This window comes from Vipera berus, assembly GCF_964194415.1.
Source record: "Vipera berus genome assembly, chromosome: Z".
NCBI classification, from domain to species: Eukaryota; Metazoa; Chordata; class Lepidosauria; order Squamata; family Viperidae; genus Vipera; species Vipera berus.
In genome coordinates this window covers 25,683,018-25,702,984 of record NC_138205.1, presented here as the reverse complement: position 1 = coordinate 25,702,984, position 19,967 = coordinate 25,683,018, and the positions used below count along the sequence as shown (strand labels likewise).

Genomic DNA, 19,967 nt, shown 5'->3' with positions numbered 1-19,967 from the left:
GTGTACAATATTGAAATCAGATTATTCAAGTATCTTTACTAGCTACAAATTCTTTTACTGGCCATATTTAAGGTTTTTACCACATTGTATCTGAGGGAATTCCTTTCCTATCATGAATTCATTTACACATTAAATTCTCACCTACAGCCTTTCTAAAGAGCTCCCTGCTGCCAGAAGAATGGTCGTCAGGTTTGCATCACACCAAAATTGTGGAACACAACCTCTTGAATCCACAAACTAATGTGGTTTATGTCTCTTTTATAAATAGTTATGACACGTAATTGTATGTGGATTTTCATATATCAACATTGAATCTTGTGAATACAGGTGGTCCTTGACTTACAAGCATTCATTTAGCAACTTCAAATTTTTGTCAGTATTGAAAAAAGTGACTTATAACTGTTTCTGCAACCCTATGGTCAGGTGATCAAAATTTACACACTTGGCAACTGGTATGTCTTTATGACAGCTGTGGTATTCTTCAGTCATGTGATCACCATTTGCAACCTTCATAGCTTTGACAAGTAAAGTCAAAGGGGGAAAACTGATTTTGCTTAACCACTGCATGATTTACTCTTAATGACTGTGCTGATTTGCTTAACAGCCACAGCAAAAAAGGTTTTAAAATTGGGTTTGACTCACTTAACAACTGCCTCACTTAGTGACAGCCTTTTTGTGTCCAAATGTGGTCTTAGGGCAAGGATTACCTGTAGACTATTTCTCTAATGGGTTCATATAAGAATAGCAAGTTAATTCTATCTACCTACTTCCATAGCATTTTAATAACCTCTCTTGAGTTTTGAGTCCCTGGAGTTAGCATGTTCATAGTTTGCTCCTAACCTCATGAAGATTGGTAGATGTAGGAATACATCTACCAATACAAATTAACTTGAGGATGATTCCAGAGTCCCTCTGAATATGAGTCCTTTGCCACTTTTTAAAAATGTTATGATACAACTACTACTCATACCAAAGATTGTACATTTTGTCTGTTAACTTATCTAAGGTTGGAGAGGAAGTATTATTAAATGTCTGTTTATTAAAAGAAAATCAAGTATTGGTAAATTCCAGAATTGCACATTCAGAACTTTAGAAATAGATCTGCTTTTTAAAGTTGAAAGAATGAGAATCGTGGAGGGGTTGGGTTTTTTTCTTTTTCTTTTTTTGCTAATTTTCAATATTTATTTTTACCTATTTGTGAAGGTAAGAGATGCTGAATGAAATTTGGTGGAAAGGTTTTTCCTTCATTCTTCATATAAATAGTTGCCTGAGAAATGAAATTTCATCTTCTCCTTTTAGATGAATAGAAGAGTTTCAGGATGAAGTTGTGTCTTTTTTATTTTAACAAAACTTGAAATACAAAATAAAATGAACATCATATTAAAATTATACCTACTTCAATCATCACCTGTAAGTATGAAATAACTTTCAAGAATTTTATTGTTCAAAATTGATTTCCTATTATGTAGTATAACATATATGCAATTTATGGTTTTTGATTTAACTTGTATTTTATTGTTGGTTAGGGTATAATATTGCTCACATATTTCTCATATTTTTCAGTGAATTTATAAGTTTCGAATGTGGTATAGTAAGCATAAACAGATTCGAATGGTCTGTAAGTCCTGTAAATTACATTTTTTATTCATTTTTTTTTTTTTAAAACCATTAAATATACAGTCATGTGAAAAAGTAATTAAACCCTATTTGAGTTCTATTGTTTTATATGTAAAGACATAGTAAAATAATCTGGTCTTCAGCTGTTCTTAAAAGTAGGTAAATATGACCTGAGATGAACAACAATACACAACATATTACACTGTCATGACCTATTTTATGAAAAGAAAGCAAAAAAAATATGAAGCCAAATAAATGCATAATGTAAATTATATTAAAGATAGATCATTAACTTTTAGAAGCTAAAATAATATGTCTTGTTTGTATTTTCTCTGGCAAAAAGATTTGTTTTGGTTTTATATGACTTTAAAGTAAAGAGATTTCTATGCCCTTGAAATATGCACAGTAATAAAATTTGATAGCTTTTGACCTGATATCAGAAGAAAAACTTCCTAACATATAATATGTATTGTCAGTGATTTGTTTCATGAAGAATTGACATAATTCACAATGTTTTTCAATTATTTCAGGGGGAAAATATTTAAGCCCATTAAGAGGATTTTAAATGGAGAACAACCAAACAGCTGTAGTGGAGTTTATTCTCCTAGGCTTCTCCCAGGACCCTAGGGTGCAGTCACTTCTATTCTTCCTTTTCCTTGCCATTTATACCACAACCTGGCTCGGAAATCTCACCATTATAATCACAGTATCCCTCACACCAGTTCTGCATACACCCATGTATTTCTTCCTTGCTAACTTGGCTGTTGTAGACATCAGTGAATCTTCTGTCACATCACTCAAAATGTTGTGGAATCTCTTCTACCACACTCATACCATCTCCTACAATTTGTGTATTATACAGATTTTCTTCTTTCACTTAACAGGGGGCACCGTAGTCTTCTTACTAATTGCAATGGCTGTTGACAGATATGTTGCTATTTACAAGCCCCTGCAATATTTAATTATCATGAAGAAAGAAATTTGCATAGGACTGGTAGCAGGGGCATGGTTAGGTGGCTTTGCTCACTCCATTATCCAGGTTGGAATTCTCGTTCAGCTCCATTTCTGCAAATCCAACATTTTGGACAATTTCTACTGTGACATTCCTCAACTTATCAAGCTGGCATGTGCTGATACATACACACCTGAGCTTCTGATGGTCTGCAATAGTGGACTTCTCCTGACATTAATTTTCTTCACTTTGCTTGTGTCATATGCAGCCATCTTAATAAAGATTAGGAGGCATATAACAGAAGGCAAACACAAGGCCCTTTCCACTTGTGCTGCCCAGATCATAGTTATGTGTTTAATTTTTGTTCCAGGAATGTTCATTTATGACCGTCCTTTCATGTTATTTCCAGCAGACAAGATTGTTTCAGTCCTCTACACTCTTTTGACCCCAATGCTTAATTCCATGATCTTCACTCTTCGGAATAAGGAGATGAAAGTCACCATTAAGAAGCTCATGAGAAAATGTTATCTTTCTAAATAGATAGAAGCACACAGTGTACTTGAGCTGAGCCCCCCACTCTGTGGCACAGCTCTTTAAATTGGTAACATACAAGCAGGAAAAGGAGAAAGCATGCTGACTCATTTTGCTATACTCCTGGACAAATGAATGGGATGCAGTATTCCACATATGGAATACTGTATTCGAATTTCATCACCACAGTATAAAAAGATGTTGAGACACCGTAAATTGTGTAGAGAAGAACAACAATGATGATTAGGGGGATAGAGGCTAAAACTGATGAAGAATGATTGCAGGAATTGGGTTGTGTAGTATGGTGAAAAGAAGGGCTAGAGGAGATGTGATAGCTGTGTTCCAATATTTAAGTGACTGCCAACAAAGGCAAAGGGGTCAACCTATTTTCCAAAGCACCAGAAAACAAGATAAGAAACAATGAATGGAAACTAATCAAGGAGAGAAGCAACCTAGATCTAAGGAGAAATTTCCTAATGGTGAGAACAATTAAATAGTGGAACGGCTTGCCTTCAGAAGTTATGGTTGCTCCATCACTGGACAGCCATTTGTCTGAAATGGTATAGGGTCTCCTGTTTGAGCTGTGGGTTAGATTTCCAAAGTCCCTTCCAACTCTGTTATTCTATGTTATTACTCATTAGAAGATTAGTAACTCAGAATAATATTTGCTTTGTTTTAAGAGGATGTAACCCTCAGCAATTCAAATGTTCTAGGTCACAGGTGTCAAACTCGCTGCATCACATGAGATGTTACAACTTTTTTCACATTGCTGGAGCTGGGATGGGCATGGCCTATGCCTGATGCAACTGGCCTGTGGGTTGGCAGTTTCACACCCCTGTTGTAGGTTATTTTGTTTTCTGTAAAACTTTTTCTACTTTGTTTTCTGACTATTTAAAAATTTTGTTCATAAAATGAATTGCTCTTCCAAAATAATCTTTATGTTTTTATCAACATTGTGACAAAATTTGTGCAATTTTTTGATGTGTTTTATGACTACACATTGGATACTGACTAACATAAAGTTGTACAAGCAAGACATTTCTTTTTGTATGTTTTAACCAAGGGATTACCTACAGAGTTCAGTTTTTGTTCTTTGGTCCTGAAACTTAGCTCTGACCATTTCCACATGATTTTCAAATGTCCTTGTAATTCTTTACAAATAGAAACTAGTGACCCGTTATACAGTCCCCTGCATAAAACAATCAAGTACTGTATCAAGGATAGTAATAGCAATAGCACTTAAACTTACAATATATACTACTTCATAGTGCTTTGCAGCACTCTCTAGCTAGTTTACAGAGTCATCATATTGCCCCCAACAATTTGGGTCCTCAATTTATTGACCTCAGAAGGATGGAAGGCTGAGTCAAGTTTGAGCCGGTCAGGATTGAATTCCTGGCAGTTGGCAGAGTTAGCCTGCAATATTGCATTCTAACCACTGCAACACCATGGAGGATATCTACCTATAATTGGGTTAACTAATGATACCAATGATACCATGTCATCCTTCAAATTTCTAGATTCAAGGAGAACATCTTGGTTCATTACATGATAGGTTAACCTTCTTACATTTAAAGTGTCAATGGTAGTGAAGTCAGAATAACAGTTTTGGATGAGAATGATCAAATTGAATAATCTTTTTTTTTTAAAAAAAATATCCCTCCATGAAAGTATTCTACCTAATCAAACATGAAATAGTTTTTAATCTTTCTTCCTCCCCCATCCTCCTTGGCTCAGTTTTGCTTTGTTGCCATTTAGAGCATGACAATAGGTCCAGAAAGTTAAATCACAACTGGTGAATAGTGTTTTCAATCAGAATGAATGTTCATATCATCTATAAATCTACATCTATGTAGAATTTTCCAAAGCCAGCGTTTCTTCATCCAAGATGCTCTACATTCCACTTATATATAATACTCAATATAATACTCAAGGAGAATCATCTATTTATGTTGCAAGGAAAATATGTATTAGCAGTAATTTTAGTTAGAGCTTAAATAATTATTTCGAGTAACTCTTAGTTTTCTGCTAGCTCACAATTTTCCTTAGGCCTGAACCCTAAACTCACAAATAAGATGCGAGTCTCCAAAGCATTGAGAAAGGGCAAATAAAACTACAGCATATATTATGCAATGTTGAAGGTAAGAAACACAGCTTTCAAATCAGGTGATATAGTAGTACCTAGAAGAGCAAGAGTTGATTTGAGGTGTGCTATAAAATCAGCAAAGTGGGCCTATAGTCACAAAATGTAGAATTTCTTTCAAGATCCTATGGACTCGAGATGTATATGGCAAGGTACTAAGGTAATTACTGATTATAAGGCAGCTTCCCTGACATGTAAGGTGTCATGCAGTCTCTAAACAAGCTAAATATGTTTTTTGGATAGTTTGAGGCCACAAACAATATTCCAGTAAGGAAGATTGTTCCCCTTCCTGATGAGCAGGTGCTCAGGTTTGATACAACTGCTGTTCAGAAAGTCCTGCAGAAAGTCAACACTTGGAAAGCTGTGGATCCTGATAATATCCCTGGGTGAGTACTTAAGGAGTGTGCTGACCAGCTGGCCACTGTTCTCACAGACATCTTCAGTCTCTCATTGCATCAGGCCATGGTTCCATCATGTTTTAAGGCTAAAATCATTGTACCAGTGCTCAAAAAACTATAATCACATGCCTTAATGATCACCGACCAGTTGCATTCATTTTATGATGAAGTGCTTTAAGAGATTGGTAAAAGATTATATGGTTTCATGCCTTTCCCCTACATTTGACTCATCACAGTTTGCCTATCAGAAGAACTACTCTGTAGAAGATGCACTTCCCTTTGTGTTTCATCTTAGCTTGGCGCACCTGGAGGAGAAGAATACTGATGTGTGAATGCCGTTTGTTGATTTTAGTTCAGCATTCAACACAATCATCCCTCAGCATCTGGTGAACAAACTGGGCCTATTAGGTTTTAATACTCCTTTATGTAATTGGATACTTGATTTCCCTTATTAATAGGCCCCAGGTTTTGTGAGTTGAAAATAAAGTTTCAAATTCTATTTCCTTGAGTACGGGTTCACCACAGGACTGGGTCTTGAGTCCACTTACTGTTCACCTTGATAACCCATGATTGCTTGCCAAATCTGGTTCAAATCATATTATGAAGTATGCAGATGACATGACGGTGGTGGGTCTTATCCAAAATGTCAATGAAGATGCTTATAGGGAAGAGGTGAAGGCTCTGGTGGACTGGTGCAATAATAATAACCTGGTTCTAAATGTAGATAAAATAAAGGAGATCACTGCAGATTTTAGAAAGAGCCAGCATAGTCATACTCTACACAGTATCAAGGATGCAGCTGTAGAGATGGTCAACATATTAAGTATCTGGGGATGCATATAACTAACAATCTGAATTGGGGACTTCCGGTGGCGGCGGAGCGCCGGAGACAGCCTTTTCGGGCTGCCCACGGCTCAGCTGTGTAGATTTCACCCAAAACAGCGCCGATCAGCTGTTCGGGTGAATTTGAAGCCCCCTCCTCGGGAGAAGAGGAGGGGGTGAGGCCCCAGGTAGGGGTCGAGTTCTCCGGGGCCGCCTGAGTTTAAAGCTTGGGCGGCTGAAGGATCGAACTCCCCCGTAGCCTGGGTTGCTCCCAGCTGGTCAGCGTCTCTGCTCCGGATTTCTTGGAGCAGAGCCAGGCGTTTACGACCACCCCTGCCAAAAGGAAAGACCCTGGAATAAAAGGAGCAGGCAGAGCGGTACAAGAGGAAAAGGTGAAGAGGATCTTTATTTTTACTCTCGAGCTTAATGGACTTTTTAAACTTAAAGTGAAAGTGCGTCACAAGTGAAAGTAAAAGATGGCGGCTAAACCTCCCTCAAAAACTCTTCGGAGTGCTGGAACTTCTCCGGTGCAACAGACATCGTTGCAAACCTTGCTTCCTCCTGCTGCATTGACATCGAAGGATTTACAAGATGCCCTTGAAAAACATGCCCAGGTAATTTTAGTAACATTGGGTGATAAATTGGCAAAAATGGAGGAGAGAATAGAAGAGAGGATGGAAGAGAAATTTAGTGCGATGAGGGTAGACATTTTGTCTACAGTGGAAAGTGTGGCTGAATGTGTGCAAGGTCTGGAAGAAAAAGTGGAAGATTTGACTCAAAAAAATGCTGTACTAGAAGTAAAGGTATTGGAGAATGAAGACTTAAGAGACAAAATGGACAGAGAGTTAAGCCTTGTTCAGTTTCACCAGATGCAGTATGCTGTTAGAATCAGAGGCTTAAAAGAAAATATTAAAGAAGATTTAAAGCAGCTGATTTCTGAAGCCCTGGAAGCAGTATTGGGTCAGCCAGCATCTGAAATAAAGGGATGTATGGATAAAGTTTTTCGTGTTAACTCATGGATTGCCAGACAGAGGAAGTTACCTAGAGATGTGGTGGTTTATTTTACAAAGAGAGAAATCAGAGATGAAGTTATTCAAGCTGCCTACGATACCAAAGTAGTGGTTGCTGACCAAGAAGTTTTGGTCCTAAAGGAAATCCCTCCAAAGATTTTAAGGAGAAGAAAGGACTTTGCATTTATTGTGCAGGAACTTAAGCAACGTGATATAAGGTTCAGATGGGAGATTCCAGTTGGGCTGGTGGCGATGTATGAAGGTAAAAGATACCGCCTGGTTACTGTGGCACAGGCGCGTGATTTCTACAACAATGTTTTAAAAGCAACCCCACTATCACTTTTGGAAGCGGCAAAGGGATCTGGTGAAGAAAAACCTCATGAGGCTGAAGATGGTCAGACAGAGGAGGATGGTGCTGGAAGGGATCAATTTACAACTTTGTTGGCTGATGCTGGAGAGCTAAGGGTGACGCGTGCTGCTTTAAAAAGAGCAAAACAAATAAAAGAACAAAACCAGCAGAAGTTTATGGAACTTTCAAAGCGTATTTACAGCGAGGCAGTGGGAGGAGCGCGGCCCAAAGAAGATAGGGCCATTGGAGAGGTGCTCCAGAAGCTTCGGGGTGACAAGAATGGCGACTAAATTCTTAACTTGGAATGTTAATGGACTAAATTCGCCTCAGAAGAGGAAGAAAGTTTTTCAATACTTAAAACAATTTAAGACTGATGTTATATGTTTGCAAGAAACGCATATTAGGGCTATGGACCAAAAGTTTTTACTGAATTCAAGATTGGGTACGCAATTTGTTGCCTCTGCAATGAATAAGAAAAATGGAGTGGTTGTTTATGTTAAAAGTGCTATAACAGCGGACTTAATTGAAGCAGATAAACATGGAAGATACGTAATGATAGATTTGTTGTTAGAAGGTAAAAAAATGCTTTTAGTTGGACTGTATGCTCCTAATCAACAACAACAACAGGCTGACTTTTTTAGCTTACTTCATACAAAGCTTACTCAGTTGGATTACAAATCGTTTATTTTTATGGGGGGATTGGAATGGCGTTTTGGACGTACAGATGGATAAGGCTGGTTTTTTTAAGCGTATTCCGTGCCATGCCAGATTGCCTAAGTCTTTTTTTGAAATGAAGGACGATTTGGAATTGCGAGACATTTGGCGTGATACACACTTGCATGAAAAGGATTATACTTTTTGGCCCAAAATATTCAAGAAGTTATTACAATGGACATGTGGGAAAAGATTTGGGTGAGGAATGTAAAATTTACACAAGCTCAAAATCTAAGAGAGAACTTTTATAAAATGTTTTATAGATGGCATTTAGATCCTAAAAAGCTGGCAAGTATGTATCCGAATTATCAACCAAAATGTTGGAGGTGTGGTGATGAAGATGCAACATATTTTCATGTATGGTGGACTTGTAAAAAGGTTAAGGCCTTTTGGATAAAAATTTGGTGGAATATGCAGAAGATTTTCAAGCAAAGGATAAAGTTTTGTCCGCAACTCTTCTTGCTGGGAATAATTACAGATGCTACGGTTGTGGACACTAAGTTGATGTTGAATTTAATCACGGCAGCAAGACTTTTAATAGGTCAGTATTGGAAGAAAGAGGAACTGCCGACTATAGAAGAATGGACTTTAAAGGTTTCCGACCTGGCAGAGATGGCAAAGATTTCGGCTTACTTGAAAGATCACTTGCAAGAACGTTATATTATGGAATGGAGAAAATGGGTTGAGTACATTCAGAACAAATATAGGGTTAAGAAGTTTCATGTAGCATTTGAATAAGTCTTCCTTCGTTTTTTTCTTTCTTTATTTCCTTTTTTTCCTTTCTTTTTTCTTTTCTATATATATTTAATATCATTAAGATTTGTATTATCCTGTATAAGCTAGAGAGTGATGGATTTTAGAGTTTATGGTTGTTAGTATATGGTTGCTTATGATTGGTTTTTTTTCTATACCTTGTATTTAGCTCTGGGAAGTCGGGGGGGAGGGGGGGAGGGGTAGGGAGGGAGGGAGAGGGGAGGGGGAGGGGGGACTGTTAAAGATAAACTATGTTAAAACTTTTCAATTTAAAAAAAAAAACTAACAATCTGAATTGGTCTCTCCACATGTCATCCTTAGTGAAGCATGCAAACCAACATCTGCATTTCCTGCATCGGATGAGGAGAGCACATCTTTCTTTTTCTGTCCTGGCCACTTTTCACAGAGGAATGATTGAGAACATTTTAACAAACTGCATCACTGTCTGGTTTGGTGGCAGCAGTTCCTCAGATAGAAAGTCCATTCAGAGAATGGTAAGGATAGCTAAGAAAATCATAGGAAGCTCACTTCCTGGTATTCAGGAAGCTGCTTATAAATATTATGCACATAGAGCTCAAAGCATTGCTAGTGACCCAACACACCCGTTTTATGGTCCATTTCTGTCACTTCCCTTTGGGAAGGGGTTTCAAAGTATTTCTATTAGGACTACATGATTCTATAATAGCTTTGTTCCCTACGCCATTCATCTGCTAAACTCTCAAGACTCATTTTTCTCACCATGCATACGTATACATAAACCAAACAAAACTGTGTTGTTTTGCTGTGTCATATAATATACGTGGGTATATGCATATTTATTTGTTTATTTATTTATTTATTTATTTATTTATTTATTTATTTATTTATTTTTGTCATACTTATGTAGTGTATATTGGAGGTGGTGATCCTTTGAGAGCTGTACATAACAAAATTTCATTTTAATGTATGCCAATTAGTGTACATTCAAAGTGACAATAAAAATTATTATTCTATTCTATTCTATTGAATGACAAACTGGATTTGGAAAAAAAAATTATACAGGATATACAGCATTTTCTCAGCTAAACTAAATGAATATCAGATAAATGAATCAGTAAGATAAAGCAAGGAAAAAAGAACTATCAAAAAGTAAAATAAGTGAGGGAGTCATGGAGGACAGAGAAAAAAGGAATTAAACACAAGCAAAGATATTTGAACAAAGACCAAAGACTGGGTACAAGACTACACTGATCATATGTCACAAGAGAAAAAAAAAAAAAACAAAAAACAAACAAAAAAACTAGATTGTCCTAAGATAACTTATTGCACTTATACATAAATATATATATTTAATGAAAAACAAACAAACAAAAAGAAAACCAGAAACAGAAACAGAAGTAGAAGTAGAAACAAACATAAAATGATACTACCACTTTATCCTGCACTGGTGAGACCACATTTAGAATTGTGCATCCAATTCTGGCCCCCCAAAAAGATATTGAGATCCTAGAAAGAGTGCAGAGAAGAACAATAAAGATGATAAGGGGTCTGGAGGCTAAACCATATGATGAAGAATTGAGAGAAGTAGTTTGTCTAGTCTAACAAGACTAGAGGTGATATGATAGCAGTTTTCCAGTACTTGAGGGCCTGTCACAGAGGAGAGGAGGTCAACTTATTCTCCAAAGCACCTGAGGCAGGACAAGAAGTAACAGGTGGAAGATTATTAAAGAGAGATCTAGAACTAAGGAGAAATTTCACTGTCAGTGAGAACAATTAATCAGTGGAATGGTTTGCCTCTGGAAGTTGTGGGTGCTCCATCACTGCAGATTTTTAAGAAGAAACTGGACAGCCGTTTGTCCAGAATGTTATAAGATTTGCCATGGGCAAGTGATTGGTGTAGAAGACCCATGAGGTCCCTTCTGACCTACTGTTCTATGTTCATACTGAAGAAAAGTAAATTACTGTAGACAAGATTGGTACCAAGTACTATTGCTATTCTTGAACTGTTGTGAGAGTAATAGAAGGTCAAACCTAGTTCATTTTTCCAGTCCAAATTTATCCATGTGAGTTTATTATCACCTACTACCATGATTGCATAAGAACCACAAATCCATTCTGAGTCTCCTGTAATTTTAATATTGGAAACTATAGTGCAAGATTGAAATAAAGATAGTTAGTCCCCCCACCATTTCTCCTTTCCTTGGCACTGCAAATTTCTACGATTTTGCCTTACCCTGTGTGTCTTCATTTATCATGCAATCTTTAGCTCTTCTCCAACATTAAATTTGATACCTAGATTCTTTCCCATTCCTACTTAACCCTCTAGAATAATCTTATAATTTCATCAGTAAAAAAAAGTTTCTGTTGATAGCAAAGTAATACATTATAATTGTTAAGAAAGTTTTACATATTTTTTCTAAGGGTAGCCTGAAGTCAGTCCTAGAGGAGATCAACCCTGACTGCTCTTTAGAAGGCCAGATCCTGAAGCTAAAACTCAAATACTTTGGCCACCTAATGAGGAGGAAGGACTCACTGGAGAAGAGCCTAATGCTGGGAAAGATTGAGGGCAATAGAAGAAGAGGACGACAGAGAATGAGGTGGCTGGATGGAGTCACTGAAGCAGTAGGCGTGAGCTTAAATGGACTCCAGAAGATGGTAGAGGACAGGAAAGCCTGGAGGAACATTGTCCATAGGGTCGCGATGGGTCGGACACGACTTCGCAACTAACAACAACAAGCCTGAAGTGGAAAAGGGAAACTCCATTCCAACCTGAGAAGGGCACCAGAGAACCCTGTTAGTTATCAATACTCAACAAAACATGTCTAAGCAGATACAAGATGCCATATAATAGCTTAAGCCATACAATAGCTTTAAGCCATATAATAGCTTAAAACTTGAGATATTGGAATAATCATTAATTTCAGTATGCAGAGCTGTTGTTGGTAAAGAATGACTAGATTCTGGGACCAGATGAAGGGTATTCTGAATAGGGCTGTATTCCTTCAGAAAAATCAGGATTTGAGTGTGTTGAGGGCAACTGGATATTTTTTTTAATCCCATTTATATCCCGCCCTTCTCCAAAGACTCAGGGTGGCTTACAATCTAAGCACAAATCAATGTAAATATGATGCTTGTGGTAAGAGTGCATTTGTGCAATTATTTGTGCAATTATGAAAAGTGTTGCATCTGTGACACTTTTCAAGCTGGCTACAACTAAAGAGATATTTTGTGGTACAACTTCAGTTATTGTTGCTACTGGAATAAAAAGCAGTGGCTAGGCTACTGACTGGTTAAAAATACACAGATCAGAGAATGCCGTTACCTAAAGAGCTGCATGGCTACTACATAGTAGAATACCAGTTGGTAAGATATCAGTTATTAAAAATGTAGGTGTTAAGGGTGATTTTTAAGGCCTAGAGTCTTATTATCTGTGGGACCTCCTTTCCATATATGAACAAATGAGAGAGGCCTTCCTGAAGGTACTAGTAGACAAAGGACTTTCTGATATGATCTCCTATTGGATCTCAGACTGTGGAATGTAATTCCTAAAAAGGCTTATTTGTCTCTTATTCACCCAGTATTTGTGAAGGTAATAGATACATATCTCTTTTGACAATTATTCAATGGTTAGTTATTTCCTTTACTGGTTTTAATGACTTTATTTCAATGTTGTAAGTTGCCTTAAATATTAGAACAGGAAGTTGGAGTTTACAGTAAGTTCCAGAATATACAACCATATAAAATAGGAATAATAATAATAATAATAGCTCATTTAGTTTTCCATCTTTCTTGAAACAAACTGCTGATAATGGGTTCTGTGTTGTGCTATAATTTTAAACTACCCACCAAAACTTTTTCACAAAGAGAGATGCTTTTCAAATGTGATGAGAGAGAGAGATATTAACAGAAGAAGGCAAGATGTAATGAAACAAATCAAGACTAATTTTACATACACCAAATATATTTGTCAGAAAAAAAAATGTCTACAAAGTTGATTATTTAAGAAAAAACTTTACTTTTTATTATTCATCTCTGGAATGTATTATTCTTCAATAATACATTGTATTTTAATGCAAATGCTTCATTCCTTTTTTGTTTGTCATAAATCAGATAAAACTAACAATTTAAAACTGAATCTAACTAGTGGCTCTTGCTACAACTTGCTGCAGTTTTAATGGTTTTCATCCTTTTCTTCAGATTTTTAAGTAAGTATGATGCATAAAAAAACAAAGATCCACATGCAATAACAATCAATGGTGCTGTAGCCTCATAGTATATGTAACATTTGCACAACCCCAGATAACCTGATGTGAAATGAAATCTAGAGTAGCAACATCAGAACCTGTCAGAAGATTGGGATTTTATTGGAAGATATTTCTAAATGTATTACTATGTCTTGAAAAAAAATGCACTGGGCAGAAACTCCATTCTCAACTCTTTAATCCAATGATACCATATTTTCTTTGTTACTGTGTGCATCATGATCTTGAATCAACTTGGTAGGAGTAATTGCAGAGGTAATCTAATTTATTCTTCTGGGAATCATTCAGTTAACTTTTCCCATATATTTTTAACTAGTAAATATGAGTTCAATGTCTATCATTAAAAAAAGAGAGAACAGTTGCATTATGTTAGCAGCTTTGTAATCATTCTAATCAATAATTCAAAACTTTCCAAGACATTCCAAATTCTCTCTTATACAGAAACATGCACATGGATAGATGAACATTTCTATCTATTCCATTAATAATGGAAACATGCAGGCAAGTACAATGAAAGAAATTTGAAAAGTAGTAATTTATGACATATAATAAAGTTATTTTAAACTGATAAAGAGATGTTTACATCTCCCCTTACAATTCTTGCAATTCTCATAAAGGAGACAACAAAGATACAGAATGGGAGATTATCATGTTAACATCAGTGATATTGCAAGGGGTTTTTTTGTTGTTATTTCATCTAACACTGTTTTTAAATGAGGCTTTTGTGAAATATTATTTCAATCACTTGATAAAAGAGGATTTTTTTCTTTTTTTTCTTTTTTAAGTTATATTTTCTCTTTCTTCCTTTACATTATCTGTTTGATCTATTGATACCTAATGGATCTTCTTTAAGTTTTTAGTTATTCTTGTGGTTTTAGATATTGTTTAGCATTTTCACTATTGATTAATAATCAAGATTTATTTTCATCAACTCACAGGTAAATATTGAACTTCAAATTTTACAAATAAGAAATCTAACACAGCACAATTTCAAGAAGTATTAATTTCTCTATAAATTTTCATTAAAACAATATGAATCATATCTTCTTTGGGAAACACTGAAAATATTCTACTTCTGAACACCTAAGAATTATATATTTATGTTCCATTTAAGGTTTATTACAGAAAAAACAGAATGTTTGCTGATTTGTGTTGATATTTGTAAGATTTGGATTTGGGATACTGGAAAATGTCAATTTAGCAAAGGACAATAAACATATGTCTATTTGTCTGCATGCATGTGTAAAAAAAGGAGAAACTGGGTGATGTTATGCATTTTCAAAAAAAATGTGTGTTGTTTTTTTTTTCAATTTAAACTTTTCCATAAAATATCACTATGCCATAGAACAGCAAACCACTGATATAGCCTGATATATTAAAGTAATCCAGTCAATGATTGATTATTTTATTATTCAGTAAATTACATAAATGAGAAAATTGGATTTATTGATTAACCATTATTGTTTAAACAATGGATAAGTTTATTTAGTGAGAACAGCCTTTAGGTTTCTCACAAAAGACTCAGTACTTTATAATGTTTAATCAAAGATGTCAGATTTGAATTTGAATATAAGATTAATGTGGAATGCATATGCATATATGATAAATATATTGTGTGAAATACATACAATACTTTATGTTATTTTTTTCTGTTAATTTGTATGGATTTCACTGTATATAATTTATGCATAGCAAAGTGAAATATAGAGGAAAATGAAATTAACAAATTGCTATTCTTTAGTTTCTCCCCATCTACATTCCTATCTTAAATTTGTTCTGTCTGATTTTGTGATTTTAAGAGCATAGATAAAGGACTTGTATACATTTTTATGCACAATTTTTATATCATTTTGGAACATAGAATAGTTGTTTTTTTGTAAAGCAGGTTGCTGTAGGAAGTTTTTGTCACTAATACTTATGTTTTTCTGCACACATTATCTTATATACAGATTTTTGTCTACCAGTTTTATAAGTATTAGTTTTGAGAAACAACAGAATTGTTTGTTTGTTTGTTTGTTTGTTTGTTCAAGTCAACTTCCTGGATTACTTGCTCCAGTTTTTCCATCAAGACTTCAGAAGTGGCTTGTCATTGCTTTCTTCCAAGGGCTGAAAGAGAGTGACTGGACCAAGGTCACTAAGCTGACATTGGGCTTAAGGGTCTAAAACTCACAGTTTTCCAGGTTCTAGCTTGGTGTCTTAAATATTACAATTAACCAGCTTTATTTACATTTGTCAAATAAATATGAATATTTATATTTAATAAATATTCCATATTTATATAGCAAATATAGATCAACTGACTTATCAAATATGTCAAAAATTCTCTTTTCTATAAATACAGTAATAGAACCATTTTTTTCTGAAACACCTCTTATGTAACATAATAGGTTGTAAAAAACAAGTTTTCTGTTCTTTATTATTTGCATTGAAAACAGAATTTCAGCTGAATTTCAACTTCCCTTTTTTCTCCACCAGAAACAGGTGGAGACAAAAAAGAGAACATGACTTGTTTTTGAATGTATGGAATCCATAATAAAACTTTTTTTTCACTTTTCTTTTCAGTCCCGCAATATGTTATGATAGTTAGCAAAGACCCACTTATCTAGGTGTCAAAACAATTCATTCTGCATGATATTTAAAATATGCAGGCTCTGAAATATTATGTATGTCTATAGGTAAAGGTAAAGGTTCCCCCGCACATGCGTGCTAGTCGTTTCCAACTCTAGGGGCTGGTGCTTATCTCTGTTTCAAAGCTGAAGAGCCAGCACTTGTCCGAGGACGTCTCCATGGTCATGTGGCCAGCATGACTAGACTCGAAAGGCGCATGGAACACTGTTACCTTCCCACCGTAGTGGTCCCTATTTTTCTACTTGTATTTTTACATGCTTTCAAACTGCTAGGTTGGCAGAAGCTGGGACAAGTAACAGGCACTCACTCTGTTATGCGGCAGTTGGGATTTGACCCGCCAAACTGCCAACCTTCTGATAGACAAGCTCAGCGTCCTAACCCACTGAGCCACCGCATCCCTTTGTATGTCTATATATCTATATAATTATGGTAAAAAGAAGTTGCTATGATTTTGGATGGGTTTAATGTTAGGCTTTGTGAAAACAGAAATGTGACGCCCGAAGGCAGGACAAGAAGCAACGGATGGAAACTAATCAAGGAGAGAAGCAACCTAGAACTAAGGAGAAACTTCCTGACAGAACAATTAACCAGTGGAAGAACCTGCCTCCAGAAGCTGTGAATGCTCCAACACTGGAAGTTTTAAGAAGAGACTGGAGAGCTATTTGTCTGAAATGGTATAGGGTTTTCTGCCTGAGCAGGGGGTTGGACTAGATGACCTCCAATGTCCCTTCCAACTTTACTATTACTATTATGATTATATATTGAATAATAAATATATTCTATTTATTAAATGGTATAATAAGACATAATACATGGGAAAATATATATATCTAAGGAAGTCTAAAGTATATGCTCGTAAATAGTTTCCTTAGAAAAAATTAGTTCTTGATTTTTTATTATATACATCTATAGTTCTTTTGCTCATAATGAATATGTCTTTCTGATGATATCTAGGAGTTTCACAGTTGAAGAAGTCATTGATGGTTGACTCCATCAGCTGATAGTATAATGAAGAACCAAACAACTGTGACAGAATTCATTCTACTTGGATTCTCTGCAACCAAGAGACTGGAACCTCTGATTTTCGCTTCTTTTTGCATTACATATACTATTGCTTTGCTGGGCAACCTTGTTATTATTATATTGGTATGCTATGATCACAGCCTCCATAGCCCAATGTACATTTTTATTGCCAATTTATCTTTTTTAGAGACTCTTTACACTACCACTGTTATTCCCAAAATGCTAGTCAACTTCATGAATCAAAGAAAATCAATTTCCTCTCAAAATTGCATTTTGCAAGCTTACTTCTACTTCTCAGCAGGCTCCTCAGAGTTCTTCCTTTTGGCAGTCATGTCATTTGACCGTTATATTGCCATTTGCAATCCACTGAGGTATACAGCTATCATGAACACATCATTTTGCATCAAACTTCTAGCCGCTTCTTGGATGTGGGGCTATTTTGTTGTGATCACACCAACCACCTTGTTAGGCCAGGTGCACTTCTGTGGTTCTAACACCATCAACCATTTCTTTTGTGATGTTGATCCTCTACTAAAGTTGGCCTGCTCTGATACAAAAACTATTGAGATCATTAATTTTGTAAATTCAGCCTTGCTCCTTTTAGGATCATTGCTGGTAACAGGGATCTCCTATATTTTTATCATTGCAACAGTAATTCACATCCCCTCAGCCAAAGGCCGCCAGAAGGCATTTTCAACGTGTGCTTCACACCTAATTGTAGTGATTCTATTCTATGGAAGTTCTATTTTCATTTATGTTCAGCCACAAAAAACCCACTCATTAGATCTCAACAAAATGGCCAGCATTCTGAATACAGTGATAACTCCACTACTGAATCCTTTCATTTATTGCCTGAGAAACAAGCAAGTTAAGGAAGCTTTGGCACACTTTATGAGGAAGAAAATATCCCCAATGATTAATCTTAAAGTTCTAAAAAAGGGGAATAGATCTTTGCACTGTGTGTAATAATAGTACAAAATGAATGAAATTATGTGTCCACAGAAGAGGGTTGCTTTCAAAGATCACCTACAATGCCCTCATGCATTTAAGATTGCAATTGTATAAAATTTATCCAGAAGCTGACTCCATTGAATTCAGAAGTGCCTATTCCTGTGCAAATCTTCACTGTCCATGAGTAAAGTTTAGCTTTCATATTTTACCTTTAACAATGGTGATTGGAGGGGAAAAAATGATGCTGCAAATCTTTCCCACTCTCCCATGGCATCCCTCAGGTTGTGATGACTCTACATGATAGTTCTGACATCAGGGAGAGGGGAATGTTTCCAAAGAAAAAAATGGCGAGGGAAGGGTGTTCAATGTTCCTGGCTCAATTATGCTTTGTACATGGGAACAAAGTAATGTCATTCCTGGAGTAGGTATAAAAAACTCCTTCAATATATATATGAATGGGAAAACATGTTTTTTTGTCTTCTTCTTCTGTTAATCCTCAAATGATAGCATTACTTTTTATGAGTTGTCTTAGCTAAGCTCATTGTTTTCAATGGCTATACTATATGATTACAAATTTATCCATTTTTACATTATTGGAAAATTATATTTCAGGTAAATTACAAATTTAGGCCATGTACAAATATATACAGAGTATTTGCTTTATACATTTAAATATTCATACCCAGATTTTTGGAGAAACTAGAATTTTCAACAAAATGACAAAAATGTCTAATGCAGTATTCGAACTTCATAAAATTCTTATGTCTTTCTATGTGACACAAATACAAATATGGTGACATTGTATAGCAACATTGCACTACATATTTCATATTTAACATATAAGATAAAATAGCTGCAGACTTCATCCATTTCTTGCTGTCAGACCAGTACCTTGAGAATTCTAGAAGACTATTGTGTTGCAAAAAAACCACATGTCTAGCCTGTATCATTTTATTTTATTTTTTAAATAGTTTATTCAAAAATGATTAAAATATAAAACAGGAAAATATTTTTATAGATATTTTATCAAGTTTTTATAGTTACAATCTTTAGTGTTGAATAAACAATGTGTTGTCTGGGTTCACATATTTAACATTAATTGTAATACAGCTTTCATTTCTATTTTCCACTCCTTTTTTCTAGCCATTTATAAAAATTATCCCGTATTTGAAGATATTCTGTATCTTCTTTCCCTTTCATTTTCAATGTAAGCCTATCCTTTTCCAGACAATCCATAATTTTATTTATTTATTTATTTATTTATTTATTTATTTATTTATTTATTTATTTATTTATTTATTTATTTATTAATGGGATTTATATCCCGCCCTATCTCCCGAAGGACTCAGGGCGGCTAACAACAAAACATATAATAAGTACAGAAATTAAGATAGTGTTTAATAAACAATGTGTTGTCTGGGTTCACATATTTAACATTAATTGTAATACAGCTTTCATTTCTATTTTCCACTCCTTTTTTCTAGCCATTTATAAAAATTATCCCATATTTGAAGATATTCTGTATCTTCTTTCCCTTTCATTTTCAATGTAAGCCTATCCTTTTCCAGACAATCCATAATTTTATTTATTTATTTATTTATTTATTAATGGGATTTATATCCCGCCCTATCTCCCGAAGGACTCAGGGCGGCTAACAACAAAACATATAATAAGTACAGAAATTAAGATAAAAATAAAATTAAAATCATCTGTGCAATAAATTAAAATTAAAAATTAAAAATAAATTAAAAATTGTAAATATAATTAAAATGCCTGTCAGTCCAGGTCAGCCAGGTGGAAGAGGAGTGTTTTGAGGCCGCGGCGAACGGACTGGA

The 19,967-nt window shown here is 35.2% G+C and overlaps 2 protein-coding genes across 2 annotated transcripts; both read left to right on the top strand.

Annotated features, from left to right (window-relative positions):
• Nucleotides 1-2,182: 2,182 nt before the first annotated feature.
• LOC308678793 (olfactory receptor 4D1-like) lies at nucleotides 2,183-3,109 on the top strand (the record flags this gene model as incomplete). Its single annotated transcript, XM_081346024.1, has 1 exon — nucleotides 2,183-3,109. One exon carries the CDS (start codon nucleotides 2,183-2,185, stop codon nucleotides 3,107-3,109), a length of 927 nt encoding a protein of 308 aa, XP_081202150.1.
• Nucleotides 3,110-17,334: 14,225 nt separating this feature from the next.
• Nucleotides 17,335-18,147, top strand: LOC308678792 (olfactory receptor 6S1-like; the record flags this gene model as incomplete). The annotated part of the gene is made up of 1 exon (XM_081346023.1): nucleotides 17,335-18,147. One exon carries the CDS (start codon nucleotides 17,335-17,337, stop codon nucleotides 18,145-18,147), a length of 813 nt encoding a protein of 270 aa, XP_081202149.1.
• Nucleotides 18,148-19,967: the final 1,820 nt, after the last annotated feature.